At 40.5% G+C, this 24704-nt stretch overlaps 1 protein-coding gene across 6 annotated transcripts in view; it reads left to right on the forward strand.

The window, feature by feature from the left end:
* The window catches only part of Arid1b (AT-rich interaction domain 1B), a 417231-nt gene that overhangs the window by 235338 nt on the left and 157189 nt on the right, over positions 1-24704 (forward strand). For 4 of the 6 annotated variants that reach the window (XM_029566701.1, XM_029566702.1, XM_029566705.1 and 1 more), the window contains one exon: positions 7272-7313. The exons of the other annotated variants lie outside the window; for them this stretch is intronic. In XM_029566701.1, coding sequence (XP_029422561.1) covers positions 7272-7313 — 42 coding nt within the window. The remainder of the gene's footprint in view (positions 1-7271; positions 7314-24704) is intronic. 6 annotated transcript variants of the gene reach the window in all.

A 24704-nucleotide genomic window follows, 5' to 3' on the forward strand; every position in this document is an offset into this window, starting at 1 on the left:
ATTTAAAATCTACTCTTGACTCGAAAGACAAATGTATCACATGTGTATGTACCATGATTAAATATAGTATTTGGCTTGGTTTACACTAGTGTGTGATGCAAGAGTATATTACCAGCCAAATGAAAAGTGTTTGTAGTTATGTTAGGTTGAGTGTATTTTAGACCTTGTTATATCTGTTTCTGCATTGTAATGAGCCATGTCAAGCTTAGGTTCATACACATGTATCTGTGTCTTTATTTGCATTATAGTCTTCTTGCATTCATTCATACACATGGGTTGTTCAACAGGTAATCATAGAGTTCATGCTGTCTTTGGCACTCCTCCCTCCAGGTAACAATGAGCAAGGTGTTGGCTCTGGTGGAGAGAGACAGACAGTGCCTGAATCAATAGACATTTTCAAGTACAAACCAGGAGAGAGCTGGATACAAAATAAATGCTGTGTGGGGGCCAAGCAGTTAGATGATCTGGCAGCAAGCAGGCTTTGCGGAAGAGGTCCTAGTGTAGATATTATAGTCTGGGAGAACCAGAAGAAAGCAGCCGAGAAGCATCATTATGCAAGTTTACAGTTTGATGTTTTATCCTGATGTAGCCAGGCAGTTCTGGTTTCTGCTGATCTTTGTCTCCCTTCTTCAGTCGGCCATAAGCCAAGACAAGCTGAAGGGTGGCCTTGCTCTTCTGTGTTGACTAGCCCTTGGCTAAGGCAATATGGTAAGAGGACTAGAGTTCTCCTGAGCTAGTCTGGATACACTCACATGGTGACTGGTTGAGTTTCAAGAGAATGTGTGCTGCCTCTTGGTTCCAAGACTGGTACATGGCACAGTGTGGTTTCTGCTACTATAATCTGTTGATTCAGGTACATCACAAGTCTAGGTCAGATTAAAAAGGTTGAGGAATGGGTTTTCCCTTTGATGGAAGGAGCTCTCAACCCCCGCTTGTGTAGTGATGGCACTGTTGAACACTGATACCATGCTGTGAGCCACATTGAGCTTGTGACTGGTATACCCTTCCCTTCCTGCTTCAGGAATCAGTAAACATACCCTCATTTACTTAGGGAAAGTAATTACACAGGAGTGTGACCACAGTGTGCTGACTGCCTCTTTCGGTGTAACAGCCTGGGACATGAAGATAAAACTAACATCGTAAGAGGCTTGGGAGCAAGCATATTGCTTGTGAAAAGTGAAATTCTAATATTGCATGGTTGGGAGATCGTGTTACACAGACTCAAATACCACCAGTGCTTTTGGTCAACATGCATGTTTTTTTCATGGTTCCAGGTATTTACTTCATCCCTATTTAAAATATTCAGAGTAGTTGCTCTGCTTAGCATGCTACAGTGTGGGCAGTTGTGCTTTTCTGTTGCCAACGAGCCAAACAACTGAGCAGTTACAGCAAGTATATCCTTGAGTTGCTGTGTGGGTTGAATGCGTTGTAGGAGAGTGAAGGGAGTTAATAAGCCAAGGAGAAATGCTAGAGTTCCTACCATTAAAATGGAGAAGGCTAGTGACATAATCATAATAAGCAGTGATAATATATTAACAACTTCCATGATTGCTAAAGTTGAAACTTTGCAGCCCAGAGTGTGTGAGCTGTTTGTATTTGTATGTGTGCACACATGTGTGTGTGTGTGTGAGTGAGAGAGAGAGAGAGAGACAGAGACAAAGACAGACAGAGACAGAGAGAACACTTGTCTTGGACTTCAAGTTGTCTAAAATCCTTAGACAGTTTATAGATCTGGTTATTTGTTGGTGTTTGCTTTTCTTTAATGTAGGTAAAAGGGCAGTTGATGGAGATTTTATTTGGTATATTGGCCTTTTTGGGCAACTAAGGTAGACATAATCATATGTCTTGAATTATGTTTTTGTTCCTTGAACACGAGTATAGGTCAAAATTATCTTTTTCAAGATCATCTAAATTCTTGGTAGTACTCTTACTGAGAAATATTATTGTCTGAGAATTCCCTCCCCATTCCCCCTTTGAGTTGGATAGCAGCTCACTTGAGTAAGTTTGCTTTCCCCATCTCTGCCTGGAATTAGAGACTAAACTTGTATTATTTTAATATTTAATTATGCTGAAGACACATTATCTGTAATCCCTGGAGAAAAAAATGGATTATTCTTCATCATGGTTATTCAAACGGAAAATTAGGACTGAGTCGCCTCTCACCCTTGTTATTTTGAAGTAAATTGAAGATGGATCAAATATTTTTTAAATATAAAAAAAAGTGGGGCTGGAGAGATGATGGTTCAGCGGTTAAGAACACTGGTTGTTGTTGCAGAAGACCTGAGCTCGAATCCCAGCACCCACGTAACAGCTAACAACTGTCCGTAACTCCAGTTCCAGGGGATCCAATAGCCTCTTCTGTCCTCCATGGGCATTGCACGACATGGGTGCACTTACCTACATGCAGGCAATACACGCATGCACATAAAATAAAAAATGATAAAAAAAAGTAAGAAAAGTAAAGTCAAACTTTGTAAGAGAAAACATGAGTGAATATTTTTTAAATACTGGAGTAGGAAAGGCACTTTCCAGTATGGCACAAAATCTAGAAGTCATGGTAGAAAGAAGTGGATAGACTTGATAGCTTAAAATATCATTTTTAAAAATTTTAATCCTGCTTTTAAAAATTAGTATGTTTCTTGACATTATATTTCTTGAATCCTGGGTTTTTCATGATTATATGATAGGCTCTCCTATGATCATACCATACTTAGTAGAATTTCCCAATTTTGTGCCTTCTAATTTGTCATCAGTGTAAGTAATACTACAGTATGTATGCATATTCAAGGTATAAACAGTGTCACAAGCTATTTCCTAGAAACAGACTTCTCTAGCAGATAGAATCCCAGGTGGGCATGGATGTGTTTGAAGGTACTATACCATGCACAGTGCAGGTTGGTTGTTTCATTTTAGTTTTACTTATACACCTACCACAAGTGTTTGGGAGACTCCTTTATACATACAAGTGCTGACTGCTGTGCTTTCCATTTTTACCAAGATCAGAGATAATTGCTTATGTTCCTGAAATTATTGATATTCAGTGGCTTTCAGTGTTGTCTTATTTTAGGCTCTTTAAACAAGATCTCATGTAGTTAATGAAACAAACCTACATTGTAAGACAATAGACAGTGAAAAATAAGTTGCTCCTGCCCAAAGGCAATTATTGATGTCCCCTTTTTTGGCATTTCTTTCTGGAAATGTTCCAAGTATATTGCACTGGATTCAAGTGATACAGCATACAAGTGTATGACCCACCCTTGTTTGTACATACATGCTCCTGTGCTGCACATTTTGTTCTTTGGTTTCTCTATTTGCACAGATATATTTTCCTTGATCTGCTTTTTGTTGTTTCTGGCATCAGTATTTTTACTTCTTTTACATTTACTTACTGTGTGAGGGAGAGCACCTCTGCCACAACACTCATGTGGATGGCAGAGGATTGAACTCAAGTGCTCAGACTTGGCAGCAAACAACCTTACCTGCTGAGCCATCTCACTGGCCCAAATTAGTATTTGTGCTTTCTGTGGGTGCTTTACAGGTGAGAGTGAAAAGAACTTTGAAAGCGAGAGGGAAAAGGAAAGCTGTAGTCAGTTCTGCTTCTGAATTCATGCATTGTGTTCATTCCTGGGCAGGTAACCACAGTGACTAGGGTTCTTTTGGCTGAGGTGCTTGTAGGGCAATTGAGAAGGTCAGAGACTTGGCTACTGCTGAACTTTGTGAATTTTCACTTTGATGGTGTGCTTTGAAGTTCTCTGCAGATGGACTCCTAGGCACCTGTGTTCCGCAGTGTTCACTGTACGATCATTTGGAATTAAGTGGGAAAGGGCCTAGGCTTTGAAGCTAGGAATCTCTCTTTACACCTCTGTCCTGCAAGAACTCCTGAAAAGTTCTGCTTTTTTGAAGGTCAGGTATGTTTCTCTGTGTGGAGAAGAAGAACATTGGCCCTAATTTCATCCTTGGTAATTAAAATCTGTGACTTTTCTTTACTGATGATTTTATATGCTGCTAATTTTAAGCCTTCCCCAAACTGAGTTTTAAGAAGAAAAATGGTACCGTGAGTAATGCCAGCTTGTCCTTTCTGATTCTGAATTTTTAAAAATTGTATAATGGATACTTAATTGCATTTCTTTTGGGTATTTATGACTTTGACTATTTGAAGACACTAAGCCCAAAACTTTGCATGGATTATGTATCCAGAAAGCACTTGTTGATGAATGAGTGTGGGCATTTCATTTGAGGAGTTCATAATGCAGATTATAGTGGAGGCAAAGAATTAATATTTTTATATCATTCTATACCTTTCCTTTGAGCAAGCCTTCCCATTGAGAGCATACTATTTTCCCCAGTCACACAATTTAGTTTTAACTTAAAATTATGATTGCTTTATAGCCAAAGTAAACATTATGTTGATTGACTAATAACTAAAGATTAACATAGTACATCAGATGAATGTAAATGTACTTCTAGTTTGTTAATTTTTGGTTAATGAAATTTAAAAAGTTATCAGCTTTCCTTTTTTAAAAAAAAAGTTTAAATTTATCACAAAAGAAACAAGACTTGGCTGATTCCTGATGATAAATTTAATGATTACCACCTGAAAATTATGTGAAGGTTGAAATACACCCGTACTCCCACTAGAGGGGGATTCTTTCCAACTTAGACAAAATACTCTTACACCCACCATGAAAATCTTTGCTTGACATTGCTAGTTCTTTCGTGTTCAATTGAAGCTAACCTTGCGTTTCTTTAATTGACTTTTTAGTCTGTAGGTTCTAAAATTAAAATCCTACAGAATAGAGAATGCTAAGGATCATAAGCTAGGATGTATATGTTTTAAAATCATAGTGCCTTTGAAGAAAACAGCTTTTAAAAGTTGCTTAAGTAAAATTGGTTTATAAGTATAAACAGAGGGGGCTGGGGAGATGGCTCAGTGGTTTAGAGCATAGACTGCTCTTGCAGAAAACCTGTGTTCAATTCCCAGCACCTACATGGCAACTAACAACTGTTCGTAACTTCAGTTCCAGGGGATCTGACCTCTCTTCTGACTGACTTCAAGGGCATTATGCAACACGGGTGCACTTACATGCATACAGGCAATACACTCATACACATAAAATAAAAATAATAAATTTTTTTGGGGGGGGAGTCTTTTTGAGACAGGGTCTCCCTGTAGCCCCAGCTGTCCTGGAACTCACTATGTAGACCAGGCTGGCCTTGAACTGACAGAGATCTGCCTGCCTCTGCCTCCCGAGTGCTGGGATTAAAGGCGTGCACCACCACACCCAGCCCAATAAAAAATTTTTTAAAGTGTAAACCGATTTGGATTATTCCTCAGCCCTATTGAGAGAGAACCAGGGCTAAAGGCTGATGCTAACCACAATATCCCTAAAGTCTGGCGCGGTTTCTGTTCACTGATAGCCACATGGAGAGCTCTAACTTCCACAGAGAGCTTCATTTTCCCCTCCTGTTGTCGAATCTAGTAGAGCCTTACCTTTAGAGAGTTCCATTTGCTACTGATTTTTTTTTTTTGTACCTTGACTTCAAATATGCAGAACTCACTCTGTAGATGCCAGTCTCAACTTTAATATGCTTAACAATAATTGTAAGTTAAAATGCCCTCATCAGGGTTAAATGTCCTAATAGAATGACTGAAGATTACAATTATGACTTGTCTGTACAGCTTCCATGCAAATGTCATAGAATGTCCACAGCTGTTAAGTTTGGCAATGCTTTTCCCATTAGCTAAAGTCTTCAGTGTTAATTGGGAGTTGTAATTAAAAAAAAAAAATTGATAGGCCAGGCGTGGAGGCATACTCCTTGATCCTGGTACTCCAGAGGCAGAGGCAGAGGCAGGAGATCCTCTGTGAGATGGAGGCCAGCCTGGTCTATGTAGGAGTTCCAGGCCAGGTAGGGCTACAGGGAGACCCTGTTTCTTTTGGGGGGGGGGGCAAGGGGGAATCAAACAAAAACAAATAAAAAATACTTGAGGTTAGTTACCTGGTGTGTGGAAGACAGGACTTGGGAAATTTAAACGTATATAAGATACAAACTTTGTGGAGGGAGGGGGGTCTGTTTTCTTAGGCTAAAAGTTTGTTAAAAGGCTTGTTTCTAAATCTCACAGTTAGCTCTGGAAATTGCAGTGTAAACAGAAATGCTGTCAGTGAATCTTATAATGATTTTTTACTATAGTTGATCCAACATCTCAGTCTTTAGCCTAAAATCATATTTGGTATCAGCAACATATGGTTTTCATCAGAGTGCGGCTGCTCATCTTCTCAGCCCCTGATCTAGCCTTCAGCTCCCTCTCCGCGGTAGGGGGCTCTGCTTCGCATCAGCAGTTTCCTTTTAACCCCTTTGCTCTCATGCTAATGTTAGTCTTGCTGGGGCGATCTTCACTTCTGTCGTTATCCTTTATGGCAGCACACATTGGTGAGGCCTGTGCACACCTTCAGCTTCAACGTACAGCACAGCACCTCATTTTAAGATGGTTAAAACCACAGTGCCCCAGTCACCATGGATTCTATCACCCCACCCCACAGCCTTCCTTGAGCTCTGAACAGGCAGCTTTGGTCTGTTGCCTTCTCCTCTTGCTCCTTTTCATCATATATGGGCTCTCTGTAGTAGTCAAAGTTAAAAGCTTTAGGCACCAGACTGAATAATTTTGTTTAAAAAACAGTAATTATCAATACATGTCTTGTTCCATGCAGCTTTTTAAATTCATGTTAATGAACTCTGTCTACTACTGCATGAGACTGACAGCCAAATTTGAAGTTTTGCCATCATTTCACAACTTGCTGCCTAGACTCTGCCTGCCTTTTCTAGAGCACTACTTTCAGGAACTCCTGCTCTGCAGCATTCCAGGGCTGTGCTCTGCCCACTCAGGAGAGCTGGGCAAGAAGCTACTAGCAGCAGCAGCCGCAGCAGATCAGCACAGGGAAACTACTTCCCGGAGCTCGGCTGCCTTCACTGTCTATCGGTGAAGCATCAGAAAGCCTGTGCAGCATCTTGAGATGCGAGCCAGATGGTCCTGTCGAGGACCTTCCACTACCACATATGCATTAGGGCAGGTGGGTCCTCTGCATGAAGCCCACCAGCCCTATTGCAGCTCACAGGATACCTGGAGGTGGCAGGCTTCCCCCAGACCTGCTCTCTGAGGACCAGCCTGAACTGGCAACCTCTTGGTCCCTTCTCCAGTCTGGCTTGATCTTCTGGAGCTACACTCAGAGAGGTTCTTGATGGTGCCTAAATTATTTTTCTCCTTATGATTGCAGGTGGAAGTCTTGGCCTCGGAGGATGGAGCCTTTGGACTCAAGGTGTGTGACCTGGTGCAGTTTATCATACAGGTTTCCTCTGTTCCCTAGGGAGATAACAACAGCTTTCCAGCAGGGCCTTGCTGTTCTAATCAAACACTGAGGGCTTACTATCAGCACAAGTTTAAATTTTCATCTAGACTTTGATTAAGATTAGACTATGAATATGAGAAACTGTAGAAAACCCAGAGTTTTGTATAGTAATAACTTTTTTTTAATGTGTCTGAGTGTATTGCCTGCATGTATGTAAGTATATCCATGTTGTGCAGTACCTGAAGAGGTCAAAAGAGGGTGTTGGATCCCCTGGAACTGGAGTCACAGGTGGTTGTTAGCCACCATGTGGGTGCTGGGAACTGAACCTGTGTCTTCTGCAAGAACAGCCAGTGCTCTTAACCACTGAGCCATCTCTCCGGCCCCCAATAACTGACTTCTAAATTTGCTTTAATCTTGGAGCAAGATTTCGTGACCACACACACACACACACACACACACACACACACACAGAAAGAGAGAGAGAGCACACCTAATTGGTGTCCTCAAATGTACCTCAGTGTGGGTCTATCCACACATACATGTGACCACTGGCCTACTATGTTGAGCTTAAAGCTCCGGCTTTATTGGCTGATGTATTCCTCATCCCTGGTTCATGATGATCCACTCTAGTCTAGTCACTACTAAATTAAGACCTAGCTTCTTCCCTGAAAGAGCCCACAATTGGTTGACAAAGGCCTGAGAACAGATGAATCGTCCTGTAGTGGGATTCAGTCTATGCTAGACACATGCTACGTAGATGTGAGGAGGAGAGAGTGGGTACAGGAGAGAAAGGGAAATCTTCCTAGCAAGCTGGACTCTGGGCTGAGTTTTGATTGTATTGAGACAAATATGGAACAAGGAAAAAACGAGAGCTGTTTTAGGATACAGCCCTGCAGAGTGCCCAAGGGAGCTAGAGCCAAAGGCCTGGGTGACAGATCTGGTTGGAGAGGCTAAAGATACTTTTCTTCCATCAGAACTTGGAAGCTATGAAAGTTTTTGAAGCAGGTTAGTGATCAGATTTGAAATTTAGTTGAATGCTTCAGTCAGGTTTTTGTTTTTGTTTTTGTTTTGTCATTTTGAGACAGGGTCTCCCTGTTTTAAAGAATGGATTTGCTGGGATCCTGTCAAGGGAAGTTGAATAGAGCAGGCAAAGCTCTTGTGGCCCACGCTGGCATAGTGGAAGGAGTGTTGGTAGGAAGAGGGAAGATTAAGGAAGGTAGTGTGCAGGTCTGATGACTGCTTGTGTACGGAGTGAGGGCAGAGGGAAACCAGGGTGAGATCCCACACTGAGACAGAGGAGGAGGAACTTTGAGTTTTCAGGATTCTCATCTTTTACACCAGTGTCTTTATGACTAGCCCATGGTGTACTTTGTTGCTTCTATAACATGTAAGTAAATTAGAAGGAAGTACAGGTTAGGGCAGTCCGATTTCATCGCTGCAGGAGTCTGGAGTGCAGAATAGGTACCATTGAGCAAGAAGGCAGGCAACAATTGAGAGCACAGGAACGGGTTCTCGCTCCACTCTTCTGTGCTCTGCATCTTTGCTGTCAAATAAAAACTACTTCTGTTTGTCTTTACAGTCGTTCCTACTTGCCATTCTGTGAGCTTGACATTTCAAAAGTTCACAGTCTAATAACTATGCTAGGGTGACAGGTGAGATGACTCCCCAAATCAGAACTCTTCTGAGGCTATAAACCTAGCAAGAATTTACATCATAATTAAAAGAAAATATAAATTAGTACTTACTAAGCATATGCTGTAAATTTGTGTTAAAGGTCTAATGTTTTATGTTTCAAGATAGAAATTCCTAAAAATTAATTCTAAATAGAGTTAATTCACTAGTTATGGAATTTAATGAGCATCTTTAGTTTTTTAAAATTTAATGCTCAGCAAACAAGCAAAATACTTCCTCTTTAATAAACCTGTAGTTAAGTTCTTGTGAACACATCCTCAGAATCCTCTGTATTGATAAAATTTGTAGCTAAAAGATGGATTAGTGTAGCTGGTTTGATGTTTGTTGTGCATGGAACCAAGTACATTGCTCTTACAGCCCTAAATTCCATTTATAGAAACCTTTTCCCAGCAAGCTGGTCATCTTCAAGCTATTTTCGATACTTTTTACTTTTGCAGATCTATAAGAGTTTAAAAGTAAGAAATTTGAAAATATTTACTGCTTTATTATCTGAATGTCAGTCAGTAGACCTGTTACTTTGAAATTGTATCTTCTTACGAGATTTAGATATTCAGCATTAGTCATAATTGATGTTTTTTTTCCTATGTTTATTGTCTCTGTGAAAAATAACTCCAATGTCTGGCTCACACCTAGGCAGCATATTAAGACATCTCAGTGAAGAAATAGCTGCCTGCAGGTGCACTGGCTGTGTCTGTTCCATGTATGTCTGATCTCACCTCACTCTTCTTTCCTAGTTTTCTAACTCTTCACCACTTGTATGCTTTCCCTTCTTTTAAGCAAAACTAAAATCTATAAGCTTAATATTGTTTAAGATTGAAGTATGACTTATTTAATCTCACTGGGAAAGGCCTTCACCTTGTTGAGATACAGAGATGTAAAGAATTTGTATGTAGCTGTGGTAGACTGATCCCCAGGGAAACCATTTGCAGTCATGGAGAGCAAACCTGACTAATAGGGCTGACTGGAAATTAATATTTTTAAGCTAATCTAATGGAAAATATATATGCTCACTCTTCTTAATTGCTACTTTAACACAAGTATTGATTTTTGGTTTACGTGGGCTCATCTCAATTAAACATAACTTAGAATTTGAAAATCTCATACCAACTTCACAGTGTGTCGCACTTGGGTGTTTTCTAGGGCCTCTAGACTTTTCCTTTTAGCAACTTCAGATTTCTTGAGGTTTGGTTTTTTTCTCCCTATGCAATCACAATGCCTAATTAATTTTAAATTGTGTGTAGTTGTGGAAAACAAGAATTACAGTGAATAAAAGAGTTTCTTCAAAGTAAAAAAAGTATAAATATATGTCCTTATTGGGACAAGGAAGTTCTAGGAACCATAAACCATAGACCATTCCAATGCAGGGAGGTCCCTGGATAACTTCCTGGTGCTCAGTGGGCAATAATATAATTTGATTATCACATAATTTTAGGAACTTTTCTCTTTGAAAGGTGTCTGGACAAAAATATAGTACACGCCAGGTTTTTTGTTTTTCTGTGCTTATAATTTTAAATGGGCATCAGAATCTCCCAAACAGAAAGACATTTTGAGGAATTGTTTTGGTTTGTATGTTCTTTGGAAGAAGAAAACCTTATTCGTAATACCCTTATTCATAATTTTTGATATAAACAGTTTAAAAATATCTGTGAAGAAGACATTTTAAGATGTATCATAGGGCTCAGCAGCACTTGCTGCCAAGCCTGACACCTTGAGTTCCTTCCCCTGAACTCACTGGTAGAAGGAGAGAACTGTCTCCCACAAGTTGTCCTCTGGCCTCTGCACATGTGTCCTGGCATACTCTCCCCTCCCCCAGAGAATTAATAATTAAAATGTAGTAAAAATACATCATGATAATCTAGATAAGTGTATTGTGATGATCTTAAAAAGAATGGGAAACAGGAAGATGACTTGACTGCAGTCATCATGGTGCCCCACAAGGTGTCAGGAGCACTTCACCCCAGGGGCTCCTTGTGACTGCTGCTCTTCCTAGACTTGGCCTGGTTTGGGAGGGAGAGGTTCACACCATCCTCTGTGAAGCTCCAGCCAGGTTTCAGGATGCACGTCCTGCCTGTATTTCCACTTCCCATCTCTTCCTGGAAATACTTTCTCTAGGGCCTTAAAATGTTAATCCTGTTGCTTGATCTTCCTAAGGTCCTCTGTTCCCAAGGTCATAGAGACTGGGATTAGAATAGAGGGCTTTACTAGTATAGTTATTTTCCTTTTCTATTTGTTTGTTTGAGACAGGATCTCCCGGTACCCCCAACTGGCCTGGAACTTGCTATGTAGACCAGACTGCCTCGATTTCACAGAGATCTGCTTACCTCTACCTCCCAAGGTCTGGGATTAAAGGCATGGTTATTTTCCTTTATACTCAAACTCCCAGATATGCTGTCTGGTACTTCTTGTATGTATACCTTATTATTCCTTCTTACAATGTACCTTTTTATATTCTTTTGGCAATAATTTTTAGTACTTGAGACACCTAAAATTGATCATTACAAAACAGAAAAGACCAAGTAAGTTAAAGTGACTAAGAATGGTATTTTAAAGTAGATCCTAAATTTGATTACCCTCTTGTATTACTTATCCATATTTTGATTGATTAGATATTATACTGTTCAAAGTGGTCATCTTACCCTACCTAACATGGACCCCCATCCGCCCCGCCCAAGCACACTGTCCTATGTCCCTTTGAGCCCATCTCTCCCCATGCCCTTCCCTAGAATGCTTTCCTTCCTCCTCTGCATCTTCATTGGGTTTTCTGCCCTCAGACCTGTCCTTCCTCTCCAGCATCTCACTGCTCAGCGCTTCTCTGGACCTAGCAGCACTCACTACCTTCAACTCAACTTCTCTTCAAACTTTCTCCATTCATTGTCTTTTGTATAAAAGAGATGGCATGGTGTGGCCTGGCCCTGTTCCATTATGTGACTCTTTGTTCCCAGTGGGCTGTTCACTTAGAGACTTCATTTTGTTCATCTCTATATTCATACTGACCTGGGTTAACAGTAAATACATGTTAATGCTTACTCAAGTGTTCTTCTGATGCTATAACAATTGTGATTGCTAAAAGTAAAGCCTTGTTGCTATTAACAAGGTACTACTTGATTCTTTTCTCTTCTGGTGGCTTTCCCACTGTCTACCCATTATCTGGGTCAGTGTATATCTTGACTGGTTTCACTGAAGCCCTTCAAAACCCACCGGAAGACCTACTCAGCTGTTGGTGCTTGTTGAAGCTGTGTGTGAGTGTCATTGACACTGAAAACTAGTTAACGTGCTTGATAGTCAAGTTCTGCACTAATGTTTATTCACCTCATTCTGTTTCATCCCAGTTCTTTCCATCCATGTACTTATCTGTGGCTGGACATGTTCAGTGTTTGTGGTGGGGAATGCTGGGGCAGGAGTAACAAACTCTTGTTGTTGTCAACCTTACATTTTTGACACAACTCTTGGAGTGAGCTTATACCAGGCCAGAAGTGTTACAAAAGATGTTAAGTTTGGCTATCTTTATATGTTCTTTGGTGGTACACATTGCCTTAACTGAATATTTTTGTTGTGTTCTGAAAGAAGATACAGGATTACAATTTCACTTAAAAATTACAAATGAAAAAGGGATTAATCATCTGTGAGATTTCACATACAATAGCACTGATCTTCACTTTGTTTTTCCAAAATAAGGTATTCTTTAAAAAAAATATTATATCATTTTTATTTTATGTGTATGCGTGTATTGCCTACATGTAGGTAAGTGCACCCGTGTTGTGCAATGCCGGAGGAAGACAGAAGAGGCTGTCAGATCCCCTGGAACTGGAGTTATGGACAGCTGTTAGCTGCTATGTGGGTGCTGGGATTCGAACCCCGGTCTTCTGCAAGAACAGTCAGTGTTTTTAACTGCTGAGTCATCTCTCCAGTCCAAAATAAGGTATTTTTTAATTGTGGAAAACTGTAGAACCTAGAGATGGTGGTTGTCCTGGATTCAACACATATTTGAGTTTATTTCTGCATCTGGACATCATAAACTGTTACGAAGGCCATCAGAAATTTCATTTCTATTCTGGTTGCTGTGATGAACAGCTAACCAAAGGCAGTGGGGTGGGTGTTTGATCTTATACTTCCAGGCAGCAGTTCTTCTGACTTAAGTGAAAGACGGGAACTCAAGGCAGAGACCGTGCTGTTCACTGGCTTGCTTCTCCAGCTCACATTCAACACCATTCTTACATAGCCCAGGCCCACCTTCCTAGGACACTGTTTTTTGGGTCCTTTCGATTAGCAGTTTAAAAAAATGGCCCACAAACCTGTCCACAGGGCAGTCTGATGGAGGAAGTGCCTCATCTGAGAGTCCCTCTTCCCAGGTGTGTCTAGGTTTTTGGTTTTTTTTTTAATATTTTATTTTTTTTATTTTATGTGTATGAGTGTGTTGCCTGCATGTATGTGAGTGCACCCGTGAATGCTGCGGAGGTCAGAAGAGGGCTTCGGATTCCCCTGGAACTGGAATTAAGGACAGTTCGTAGCCGCCATGTGGGTGCTGGGAATCGAACCCGGGTCCTCTGCAAGAGGAGTCAGTGCTCTTAACCGTTAAGCCATCTCTCCAGCCCCATGTGTGTGTCTAGGTTTGTATCAGGTTGACAAAGGCTAATCAGTACAACCTCATTTGTATAATGCAAACTTATCTTCCAGATAAGGTATGTTCAATACTGCACATTACTAAGTGAATTCCAAATCAAAAGATGGTACACTGCCTTCTCTCAATAAACAGCTTTCCCAGAGTATCTTCATTTAACAACATGAACTCTCTCAGTTCAACATATATAGTACCCAAAACAGTACGAGTTTTTAAAATAATTGCATTCTCAGAGAAATAAAGATATTCAAAGTTACCTAATAGATTTCATATTCCCACAGCCGGCCAAGAAAAGAAGCAAAGCTGAGAGGCTTGAGTGCTGTGAGGAAGAGCGCCATAATGAGTCAGCTTTGGGAAAAACAGGGAGGACAGAGCACAGACTCAGTGAAAGAGGACCCTCTTCTACTGCCAGACTCTTGCCAGCATCACCTTCTTGTGGCCAAACATGTTGACTGCACCATCCCATAAAAGGGTCCAGTCACATGAACAAAAAACCTCTATAACACATTTCCTTATCATTCTTTCCAGGGCCAATTTACATCCTTTCAGCTGGGAGGACCTTTTAAAACATATTGACAGCCCTCATCTGCAGAGTCTGATCCACTGCACTTGGAACAGGCTCCAACATGACCTGCACTGCTGCTTGAGGGGCCACACTCTGAGAAACACTGTCCTAGGTTAAATTTTTGAGATAGGATCTCCCTGTAGCCCCGGCTGCCCTGAAATTCACTATGTAGACCAGGCTAGTCTTGAACTCAAGGCCTGAGATCCCCTGCCTCTGCTTCCTGAGTGCTGGGATTAAAGGTGTGTACCACTACACCTGGCCCAGTGGGACACTTTTAAGAGTCACTTCATTCATTCATTGACTTACCAGGTGTTACATGCCTTGGGCCACCACTGGAGTGTTTCACTTTAGAATGTTTAGTTCAGCATAGTAAGAGTCTACCTAATAAATCAGTCCTTCTGTGAATGTAATCATAGCAAAACATGCTAATGTTCTGTTTAAAAACAGGTGCACATTTTTAAAAACAGCTATATTAACATCCATCTTTCCTAAACTCTTACCATCTTCCCAAGATAAGTTTTCTAGTGAATTTACTTGAATAGCTCTCTAAGTGAATGTGACTATAATTTACGTCACAGAGTGTTTAAGGTAGCAATGCCATTGGAGTAAAACCAGCAGACATTTTCTCTGGAGTTTACATTTCTTAGAAACTCACCGGACTTCCCTAAATAAAGGATTGACTTTTGCATTTTTAGGTTTATTTAACTGAAATATTGAGGTCTGTTTGAAATCCTTAGAGAAATGGAGGGCTAAGTTTATTCTGTATTGCTTTGGTCATTGAGTTTAAAATTATAAAATATATATGAGTAAAGCAAAAGAATTTGTACTTTCTCTAAAATCAGACCTGGTGTAGGGCAGCGGCTTTCGGTGGTCTAGAATCTGCAGTTCTTTGTCCTCCGTTTCCTGGCCTCTGCTCCTGCCATCTGCTGGTGGTTCTGACACCTGCACACTGGATTCTGAGACATTGGCTTTACTGTCGTTTAGGAAAGATTTTTAAGAATTTGTGTCATTTATATTCACCTGGAATGTTTTGATGTAGTTTTGCTTATTACCTTTAATTTTCTTTTTAGAGTCTCTTTTAGTTTCTTTTTCATCTCTGTCTTCAGTAAACGATATGAATATAAAACTTAGAAAAGGTGGAAGATTCTGAGGACCAAATTATATGAAATTCAGAGTTTAGGAAGCATTTTTGTTTTGTTTTTATTTGAGTTCTGTTTTATTTTTAATTTTTAAAAATATTATTTTTATCATTTTATGAGTGTATTACCTGCATGTATGTGAGTGCACCTGTGTCGTGCAGTGCCACGGAGGTCAGAAGAGGGCTTCGGATTCCCCTAGAACTGCAGTTAAGGATGGTTCATAGCCGTCATATGGGTGCTGGGACGCGAACCTGGATCCTCTGCAAGAGCAGTCAGTGCTTTTAACCTCTGAGCAATCTCTCTAGCCCCTTGAGTTCTGTTTTTGAGACAAGGTCTCGCTATGTAGTCCCAGCTGGCCTGGAACGTGATATGTAGACCAGGCTGGCCTTGAACTTGCAACCACCCTTCTGCCTTTGCCTCCCATTTGCTGGGATGGTAGACATGAGCCATCATGCTTGGCTGTTTGAAGGCACTGAGGGACATGATAAGGTTATCTGAGAGGTATTGGGGTCTTGCCTAATTCCTAGATTTGTAGTAAATGTGAATAGAGATTTTTGTTCTCCTAACATAATAAAGACTGTGGTCCTAAGAATCGAGTGGACATATTTATATCTATATTCTACACTTAGTCCCAGTGTAGGTAGCAAATTGATTTCTAGCTATCAGTAGCATTTTTGCCAGCCCTTAGACTCTGGGTATTCAGTTCTTTGTGTTTGCCCATGCACATGTTGGCCAGAAGTCAACATTGGGGGTCTTCCTCAGTCACTCTCTGCCTTCTTTTTGAGATGGGATTTCTCACTGAACCTGAAGCTTAGCAATTTAGCTAGACTGACTGGCCAGCAAGCTCCAGGGATTTGTCTGTCTCTGCCTTCCCAGTACTGGGATCATAGGTATGTGCTGTGCCTGGCATTTACATAGGCGCTTGGTGTCAAAGTGCCAGTCCTCATGCATGTACAGCAAGCACTGCGCCACCCAAGCCATCTATAGGCCTGGATAGGGTTTTAGTTATAAAAGACTTCCCAGCCAGCTGTGGTGGCACACACCTTTAAGCCCAGCACTCGGGAGGCACAGGCACACAGATCTCTGTGAGTTCAAGGCTAGCCTGGCCTACATGGTGAGTTCAAGGCCAGCTGGGGCTACAAAGAGATCCTGTCTCAAAAAGGCCAAAAACAACAACAACAACAACAAAACAAAACAGAAAAAGACCTCCCATGATCATTAGGACAAGTCTACTCTGCCCAGATTTGTTACTCCATCTGTAAGTATTTACTAGGCTTAATACCTTGGGGAAAAAATAGAAATACTTTTTGACCACAGATAAATCTTCCTGTTCAGTAAAGTCAACCAAATGTTTTAAAAGAGAGACAGAGTATAGGAATTTCATTTTACACCACCTTTTGTCTCCGTTCCAAACTTCCTTTAGAACTTTACTGACTGACTGTAGAGCCTTGTTCAGTTATTTTTCAATTTGTCAAAGAGGAAAGCCACTGAAAATATTAATCACAGTTTTCCCTCAGTGAGAAAGGCTGAGAGGTGGTCACAGCCTCATCTAGTGACAGAGTGGAGCAAATATCTGTGTTTCTGACTCCTAGGTGAGTGCTTTGGCACCAACACAGCAGTGCTTGCTTGCTATTAGTCCTCCTAAGGCTAGGAACTGCATTGTAGATCGAATCTTACAGAGCTGTTGGTTTTACAGCTTAAAAATAATCTAATGCTGGCAGTTTGATATGGTTCAACCAGTGTATTAAGCGCCTGTAAATCATTTAGAGCTAGCAAATAGATTTCTTTTTAAATGTACATCCCAACTGGAATGGATATGTGTATTCTTTGAAGTATTAAGTGATCACTAGTTCTATGGGGGGTTTAATTGGCATGAAACTACCCAGTAGATGACATGGCCTGGTCAAAGATGCGAAGTATTTCTAGAATACTCTATGACAATATATGAGAAACCAGAGCTACATCATGACCAAGTGGCTCTTAGTGAGTTAGAAACTCATTATCTGGAAGACCAAATTCTTGAGGCCACGCACCAGATAGGTGGGTTGATCGTGTGGCACCTGCCCAGTTCTAGTAAGTACCACAGTGCAAAACTGTTTGCCTTTTCCTAATGATACCGATATATAGAGTAAGCAGAGGAAGCCATAATACAGTGTGATTCACTACTGGTAAAGTTTACCAGACTCTGTTTTTGTAAGAAGGCATTCAGAATTAAATCTTGGGTGTCTCAGAAGCAGTCTACAGGAGCAGGAATCAGTGCAGTGTAAGAATACTTTTCTTGTATAATTTGGAGTCTGACTACATTTTTCTCTGGGGACATTATTTTTTGAGGACTTAATTTTCTAGTGATGATAAAAATGTATGTCTCCTATCACCTTCTTCAAACACTTGCTCATTAGGGATGCAATTGGAGGTTTGTTTCTGGGCTCACCTGTAAAGTTCCCTAGTATGGAGTTGCTAGAACCATGTTATTAATCACAGACTGCTTACAATGTTACTGGGCAGAAGAAAGGAAAGATCCTGGGGAAGATGGGGCCAATTTGGACTGTGAATCTTTTAGGCTCTCTCCATTGCCAAATTGAAAGCCAGCTCTGTTTCTTCAGATGCTAAAGGCTCTCCCTCTCCCTCCTTTCCCCCTGACTTAAATTTGGCTTCTTCCCAAGCCATGTCAATTTTTTCAAGTCAGTTGAGAATGTCAAAGTGGCTGGTGTTGAAAGAGCCAATATGTTGGAAGATGCTCAAAGCCAAGTAGAACGTTTACGTGAATTAAAGAATATATTAGAGGATGGTTTGGGAAATCAGGTTTGGATGGGACAGAGGGAACTTGTTGAATTAAGACTTATAGATCAGATAAGCCTCTGATAAATACTTGTAAAAGTTAAGCAATAAAATTATCATTTTACAACTGAAGTAATGTATCCTGTGGGTACATTTTCAAAGACAGGCCAGTGAAAACCTGTACCTAGTTAGTTCTTGAAGTGGTAATGTAGATAAATGATTTCATCGTGAACTTAAAAATACAGAAGCAAAATAAGTCTGGGGGACTCTTTGTTTTTCTAACTCTGCTTTTCCTCCAGTATTTTATTAGATTTTTCATTTTGTATGACTGCTTTAGTGTGTTCATATGTATTGAAGGTCAAAACTATGTGACAGGATTGTAGCTGATAAAAATCTCACAACTTCTAAACAGAAGTAATAAATGTATTTTATTTGCCTGTTGTCCTACTAGTTTATAGTTTACTGCTGTGTCTCAACTACTTTGGAATTGTTAAAACAAAGGGTTTGCTATAGCAAACTCAGCGGTGTGTAGACAGACAAAGCTAGCCGTTGTGTGTCCCTGTGTGCCAGGACACCAAATTTGACTCACTGTCTACCTAGTCCTGCCTGTGCTCTGGACTCTGACCAGGGCATACCTTTGGTGTGACCTTTTCTTTGCAGCTGCTCGGTTTGCTGATTGCATTGCCTGTTAGACGGGTCTGTGGAAGGGAATGAGGAAGGGAAGAAGGGTATGGAATGGTAGGACTCCGGCTCCATGTGGAATAGTAAGGTTACGTTGCAGAGGAAATCCCTTTGCCCCTTTTAGCTACAAGTGGCAGTTTAAAGTACTGAATTGGGTGCTTCCTAACAAGGCATGTCCATTTTTATAACAAAGCCTCTTGACTTCCCTCCACCACTCCACAAATTACATTTTCATTTCAGAATGACTTTTGGTTTTTATTGTGGGGGTCAGAGATGAAAAATGAAATGGTAGATGAACACATCATTTAACGGGAGACTCAGGTAAGCTATAGGGTAAGACTCAGCATTCTACACATGGTAAAAAGCAGTGACATTTTAGGTCATATTCTAAAGATAATTGCATAGTTCCTGATCCTAGAATTTGCTTATTGTGTCTTAAGTCTCCATTTTTTTCCAAGTTTGTCAGAGTTCCTATTTTGCATCACCTAATTTAACCCTTTAACAAAGGCGTGCTTCTTCAGTCATCTTCCTGTGTGAGCTATGCCTAATATCACTGTGAGTTTAAAAAAGTATTTAATGCTACTGTACTACATGAGTTGTTCAACTTTAAAAGCATACCTATGAAAAATAATCATTTAGAAAGTAACCGAGAAATCCTGATCTTTGAGATGCAGAAGGTGTTTCTTTACTTTGTGGATACTTGAAAGACTGTACTTGGAGTAAATAACCTGTATAAAAATTAATATTTGGCTGTGTTTTAATATAAGCCATGAACTAGAACATTTGATGACATTACACTCCTGAAATGATTTTTTTTTTCTGATCGACAGTGGAAATGTTTATAATGTGTATTTAAGAACATGTGCAGCTGTCACAAGCCAGGTAGTAGACACAGTGTGCCCGCCCTGTGGTGAATACTTGCATTTAAACATGCATGCACTCTCTTCTTTTACATCCATGGGATGCATGGAGAAGTTGACCTCCCTAAAGGATGAGCTCTAAAGGGAGGAAAATGGAGATCTGCCAGGCTTGTTGGCTAGAGTCAGGGACAAGAGCAAGGCCTGTCTGAACTGCCACTCAGTTCTTATTCTGTGCGTTTGCAGGGCTGGTGATTAGAGTGGCTTTCGCCCAATTATGCTGTGATTATTCCGCTGCACTGTAATTGACTGGGGAGATATGCTAATACCTGTCATTTGGGATGATAAAAGATGAGCGGGGGACGCAATGCATTATTTAGCTGGCTTGTGTGATAGATGAGGGATGCGCAGAGTGCTTTAATTGCTGAGAGGAGAGGTTAAGCTGAACGAGCGGATGAATTAGAAATGAGTTTTTTTATGGCTTGTGGAAAAATGAAATAAAGGGAAATGTGCCTTAAACTGAAGCAGCAGATAGAAGTGAGCACAAGGCACTGGGTCCTCCAGTCGCTCCGCAATTCAAATACGAAGAAAAATGCAGTTTAGAGCCCTGCACATGATAAGTAGACTGCAAATGTATAAAGCGTTCTACATTAAGCAAAAATTGTAGGATCACTTTTACCTTCGACGACAATATTCGTGATTTGCAAACTCTTAAATTCCCACCGTTTTAGCTTACGCCAAAATGTAACGTGTAGCATTTCCAGATTTGAGGCTTTTGAATATAAGCTTTGAAGCACCTACGTCCCCAGTGTCTGTGTGTCTGAACAAATGCAGGCAGAGGAAGACAAGAAAAATGAATATTTATAACACTGGGAGAATGTAATAATATAATTAATGAGAGAGTTCAGATAATTCTTGAGTGACAGAAGTTGGGTGCTCAATGGTATGTCCTCATGTGCCAGCTAGATATTGGCATTTTCTTAGGGAAAAAAAATTAAAGAGTGTATTTCCTTCTTCACATGGTTTCCCTTTGTCACACCCATGTAGAGTCCACCCATGACTCTCAAAAGTATTTCAATATATTCTATTTAGAACTTGGACCGTTACTTGTATGATGGTGTTTGCTTTGTTTGTGTTACTAGGAAACGATTTGGAAGGTACAGTCCGAGCAGCGGTTTGCAGCCACGGATGGCTGAAGACTTGCGTGCTTTTGCTTCCAGGCACATCATCCTTTAACCACATCGCTGAAAGAACATGTCCCCACTCCCAACAGTGCTGCTGTGTCCTGTGGACGAGGCAATGGGAATGTTGGTTGGTAGAAGAGGTTGTCTTTCTGTGAGATGAACATGATAGCCCTTCTGTACAGTTGGAAGTATCTCTAGGCAGCCAAGTTGCACTGCCTGCTGCCAACTCACATAGCAGCATCAACCAACAAGTAACTTTTAGCCAGTTAAGGAGTGGGCTTGGATTTGTCTAGAGCACAATTTGACTAAAGGCAGATGCTGCCATGCAAGTTTAAGGCTTTGTTTGTTTATTGGAGCTGGTCACTTTACTCCAATGTAATTGGAAACCCCCACCTTTCTTTTCCACATTTGATCTGAAACAACATAACTTTTTCTTTATGGATATTTTCTATTGGTGTCCTTAGAATTCCAAAATAGACTCTCATAGCTAGGTAACCGCTTCTTGTAAGACAAGATAGAAGATATAAAGGAAAACAGCATGTAATTAGCCTCAAAGAATTTAGGAGTAAATGAGCAACGCTAAGGCAGAGTTCTCACAAGCTTTAGTTACACTGGCTGAGAGTGCCACATGTTAGAATGCAAACCATTGGTGGCATTTGGGGTGTTCTGTCTTGACTGACTTTTCTTCTCAGTAGGTGAAGAGTACTACACAAACCTGTTTCTTTTTGTACTTAAAGGAAATATAAGCAGTTATTTTTTTTTCCCTTACCACAGGCAACTATTGAATTCTGCAGCTTTGTGCCTGAATTTCCATCAGTGTGGATGCAAGTGCTTCTTCGGGCTTTAGCTTGTGAGGGTTTGCTTTGTTTTATATGCTTTAAAGAAACGCAAGCCTGTGACTTTTTGTTGTTCACTTGACGTACTATGTCTCACTGTAAATTTGATTTATGATAGCATGAAATTGTTCTTTACACAACTAGATGGTAGGAACTGTGTGATGTCACCATCCTTTGCCTTAAAGTAAGTTGTACCCCTTGAAAAATGTGACTTAGAACAGATTTTAACAGACAGCATAAAACATTTCATTAGCATCATTGAGTATCTTACTGCTCCTCAGGTGATTGTTGTTTTGGTTTGGGCTTTTTCGTAATGGTTCTGACCTAGCAGAGGATTATATATAATTCTGCGACAGAGATGCAAATATGATATTTGGATTTAGAGTTAGCATGGAACATGAGCGATTAGATAGCCTATTTGGGTCAGGTCCCCAAACTAAGAGCGATTCTCATGAGAGGTTGCTGACAGGGAACGCTTACTTCTCGGCCCGGGCTGTTTCATCTGTTCCTGTGGAAGTGATTCTTGCCTAATGAACTAGTATAGAATATAGTCATTGAAAGGAAAAGGACCCCAGCTTTTACTTACAGGCTATCAGTGGGTTCATGTGGTGGATGGTCAGATGCAGCCAGTACCTGCATCCCCTGCTCTCCCCCACAGTTGCTCTCAAGGGATCATTGAGGTTGTAGTCTCATCCCTGATTGGCTGGAGTCAACCTCTGCATGGCCGTGATTCTGAAGGTCTTCCCTTCTTGTTGGAGTTCAACCAGGGACCACTCTCAGTTCTTGGAAGAAAACTATAAGATGGTGCAGGGTGTGTGTGTCAGGGACATTCATCTAGTTCTGGTGCCCACAGCTACTGATCCCCATTTATTTGCTGTCAGACTTTAGGGAAACGTTGGTATTTTGTTTCTCATCTCCATGTATTTGAGTTTGTTTGTTTTTTAAATTGGTTTTGGGAAAACTGGAAATGGAGCATCATAGACCACACTTGGCAACATGGAACGCAGTCATGAGGGTCACTCGCAGAGCTGTCGGTCACTGCAGCAGCTTTGTTCGCTGTCCCAGTGGCTCTGAGGCTCTGCTCCAGAGCAAGAGAGGCTTTTGCACGGACTTCCTGTGTGGCGCTCTGGTGGGGTGGACAGTGTGCTGCAGTTCTCTTTCTAGAACTTTCCAAAGGTTCTGCTGACCTCAGGTTCCTTGTAGTCAGTGTGTTTGGGTGAGTTCCTTGGAGACTCTGTAGTCCTGTCAAAAGGAGAAAATGAAGTCTGCTTAGTTTTAGAGACTTGACATGCTAAAGGAAACATAAATTGTCAGTGTTTTGTAAAAAAATTAAAAAAAAATCATTTTGATTTTCAATGTTGACAGCTTATTTTTAGAACATAAAAAGACAAAACAAAATTCACTTTTAAAACATTCTAAATAATTGTTAATATATTCTACAGAGTCTATGAATAAATCCCAGATATAATACATTTAAAAAAATACAAGCTGTCCTTTATCTTAAAATTCAGTGTTACCTACCCTTTTAAAAGTATGTACCCAGTTGTGGTGAATTTATCTCTGCTCACATCTGATTCCTTCCAGAATTACCTTAGAAAAAAATTAATAGGATTTTTGTGTGCTCAATTTTAGATCTTTTCATAGAAAAATTCCATAGAACCAAATATGTGAATATGCCGACATGGGACAAGCAGGTCTAATAATATGTGCATTTTTTAGTTACTCAGATTTAGAAACTGTCAAAAATTTAAATGTAATGATTGTTGTACTTGATTCTAGAATCAATAGAAAAGCTTGGATGGATTGATTTGAGATAGGGTCCCTAACACCAACAGCTTATTCAGTGCCTGGCAAGACATAGTTTCTGACTTACAGATGAATTTCTGATGTCTGTGTGAATTGTTTCTTTTAGAGAACTTTTTGAGTTTTGCGGATCTCTGAGTCTATATAGTGTTTAAGAAGTGCAGCAGCGTGGTGTGGCCAGCAGACTCCTAGCTCGTTCGTAGACCATAGTTTCTCTTCTAGACAGTTTTATCTTTTCTTACCTGTCCCTCCCACCTGTCCCCAGCCCAGCACAGAGGTTGAAATGTGTTCAGATGCCAACCAGAAAGATGTTAAGGCTTTCTCTGAAGTAGTATGGGCTTGAACCAGTTGTGCTTGGCTTTCTATATCTTGAGATTCTGAAGGTAGTAGCCCTCTTTGATGGTGCTGAGGAAGAACAAGCCCAGTGATCAGAGGGGAGACAGCCAGTTGCTCATTAATGGCTCATTGACCTGCACTGGGTGGTAGAGATGAAGGGATGGGATGTGCTTCTGCCTTTCATTGTTTGTTGATGGCAGTGCAGTTGGATCCGTGGGACCAGGTAGCCCAGGACAGGTTAATGTGGCCCCTTTGACTTTAAAGGTACCAAGGAGAATGCAGTGTGGTCTTAGATAGGGAGGCATCGAAGGAGTTCTAACTCCTTTTGAGGTAGGAGCAAATAGAGAAATTTGGCTTTTGGAAGAAGTTTTGAAGCATATGCTTGGTGCCTAGATGCTTCAGTGAGGTGAGTTATAGCCAGAGGTACTTAGCTGGGAAATGGATGTTTCAAAAAAAATAAAACAGTATGCTCATTTATCAATAATGTGCGGTATCTGTTGGCATACGAAAAGACTTTAGAGATGATACATCGATGGTTGTGTGCCATTAGGCATTTTAGGAACAAATGAGAAAATAGGAAAATGTTTAGAAAACTGACAATTGTATAAATGAAAATTTTACCTTATTTATGGTACCTTACTTTCTGTGTGATGTGGGAAATAGACATTGATGAAATGACTCCATTAGCTAGAAAACTAGCCTTTTTGTTTCAGTGAAGAACCAACTAAGCTATCTTGTCGCTTTTTTATAGGGATGATGTAGAAGCTACACATTTGTGCTTTGCTTTCCTGCCCTAAAGTTTTATTACAGTACAGTGAATTTGTCTATAAACACTCAGTGGTACGCAGTAGAATATGAAGTTTGTTAAAGAT

Source organism: Nannospalax galili, unplaced genomic scaffold (genome assembly GCF_000622305.1).
Source record: "Nannospalax galili isolate Female #2095 unplaced genomic scaffold, S.galili_v1.0 scaffold211, whole genome shotgun sequence".
NCBI lineage: Eukaryota > Metazoa > Chordata > Mammalia > Rodentia > Spalacidae > Nannospalax > Nannospalax galili.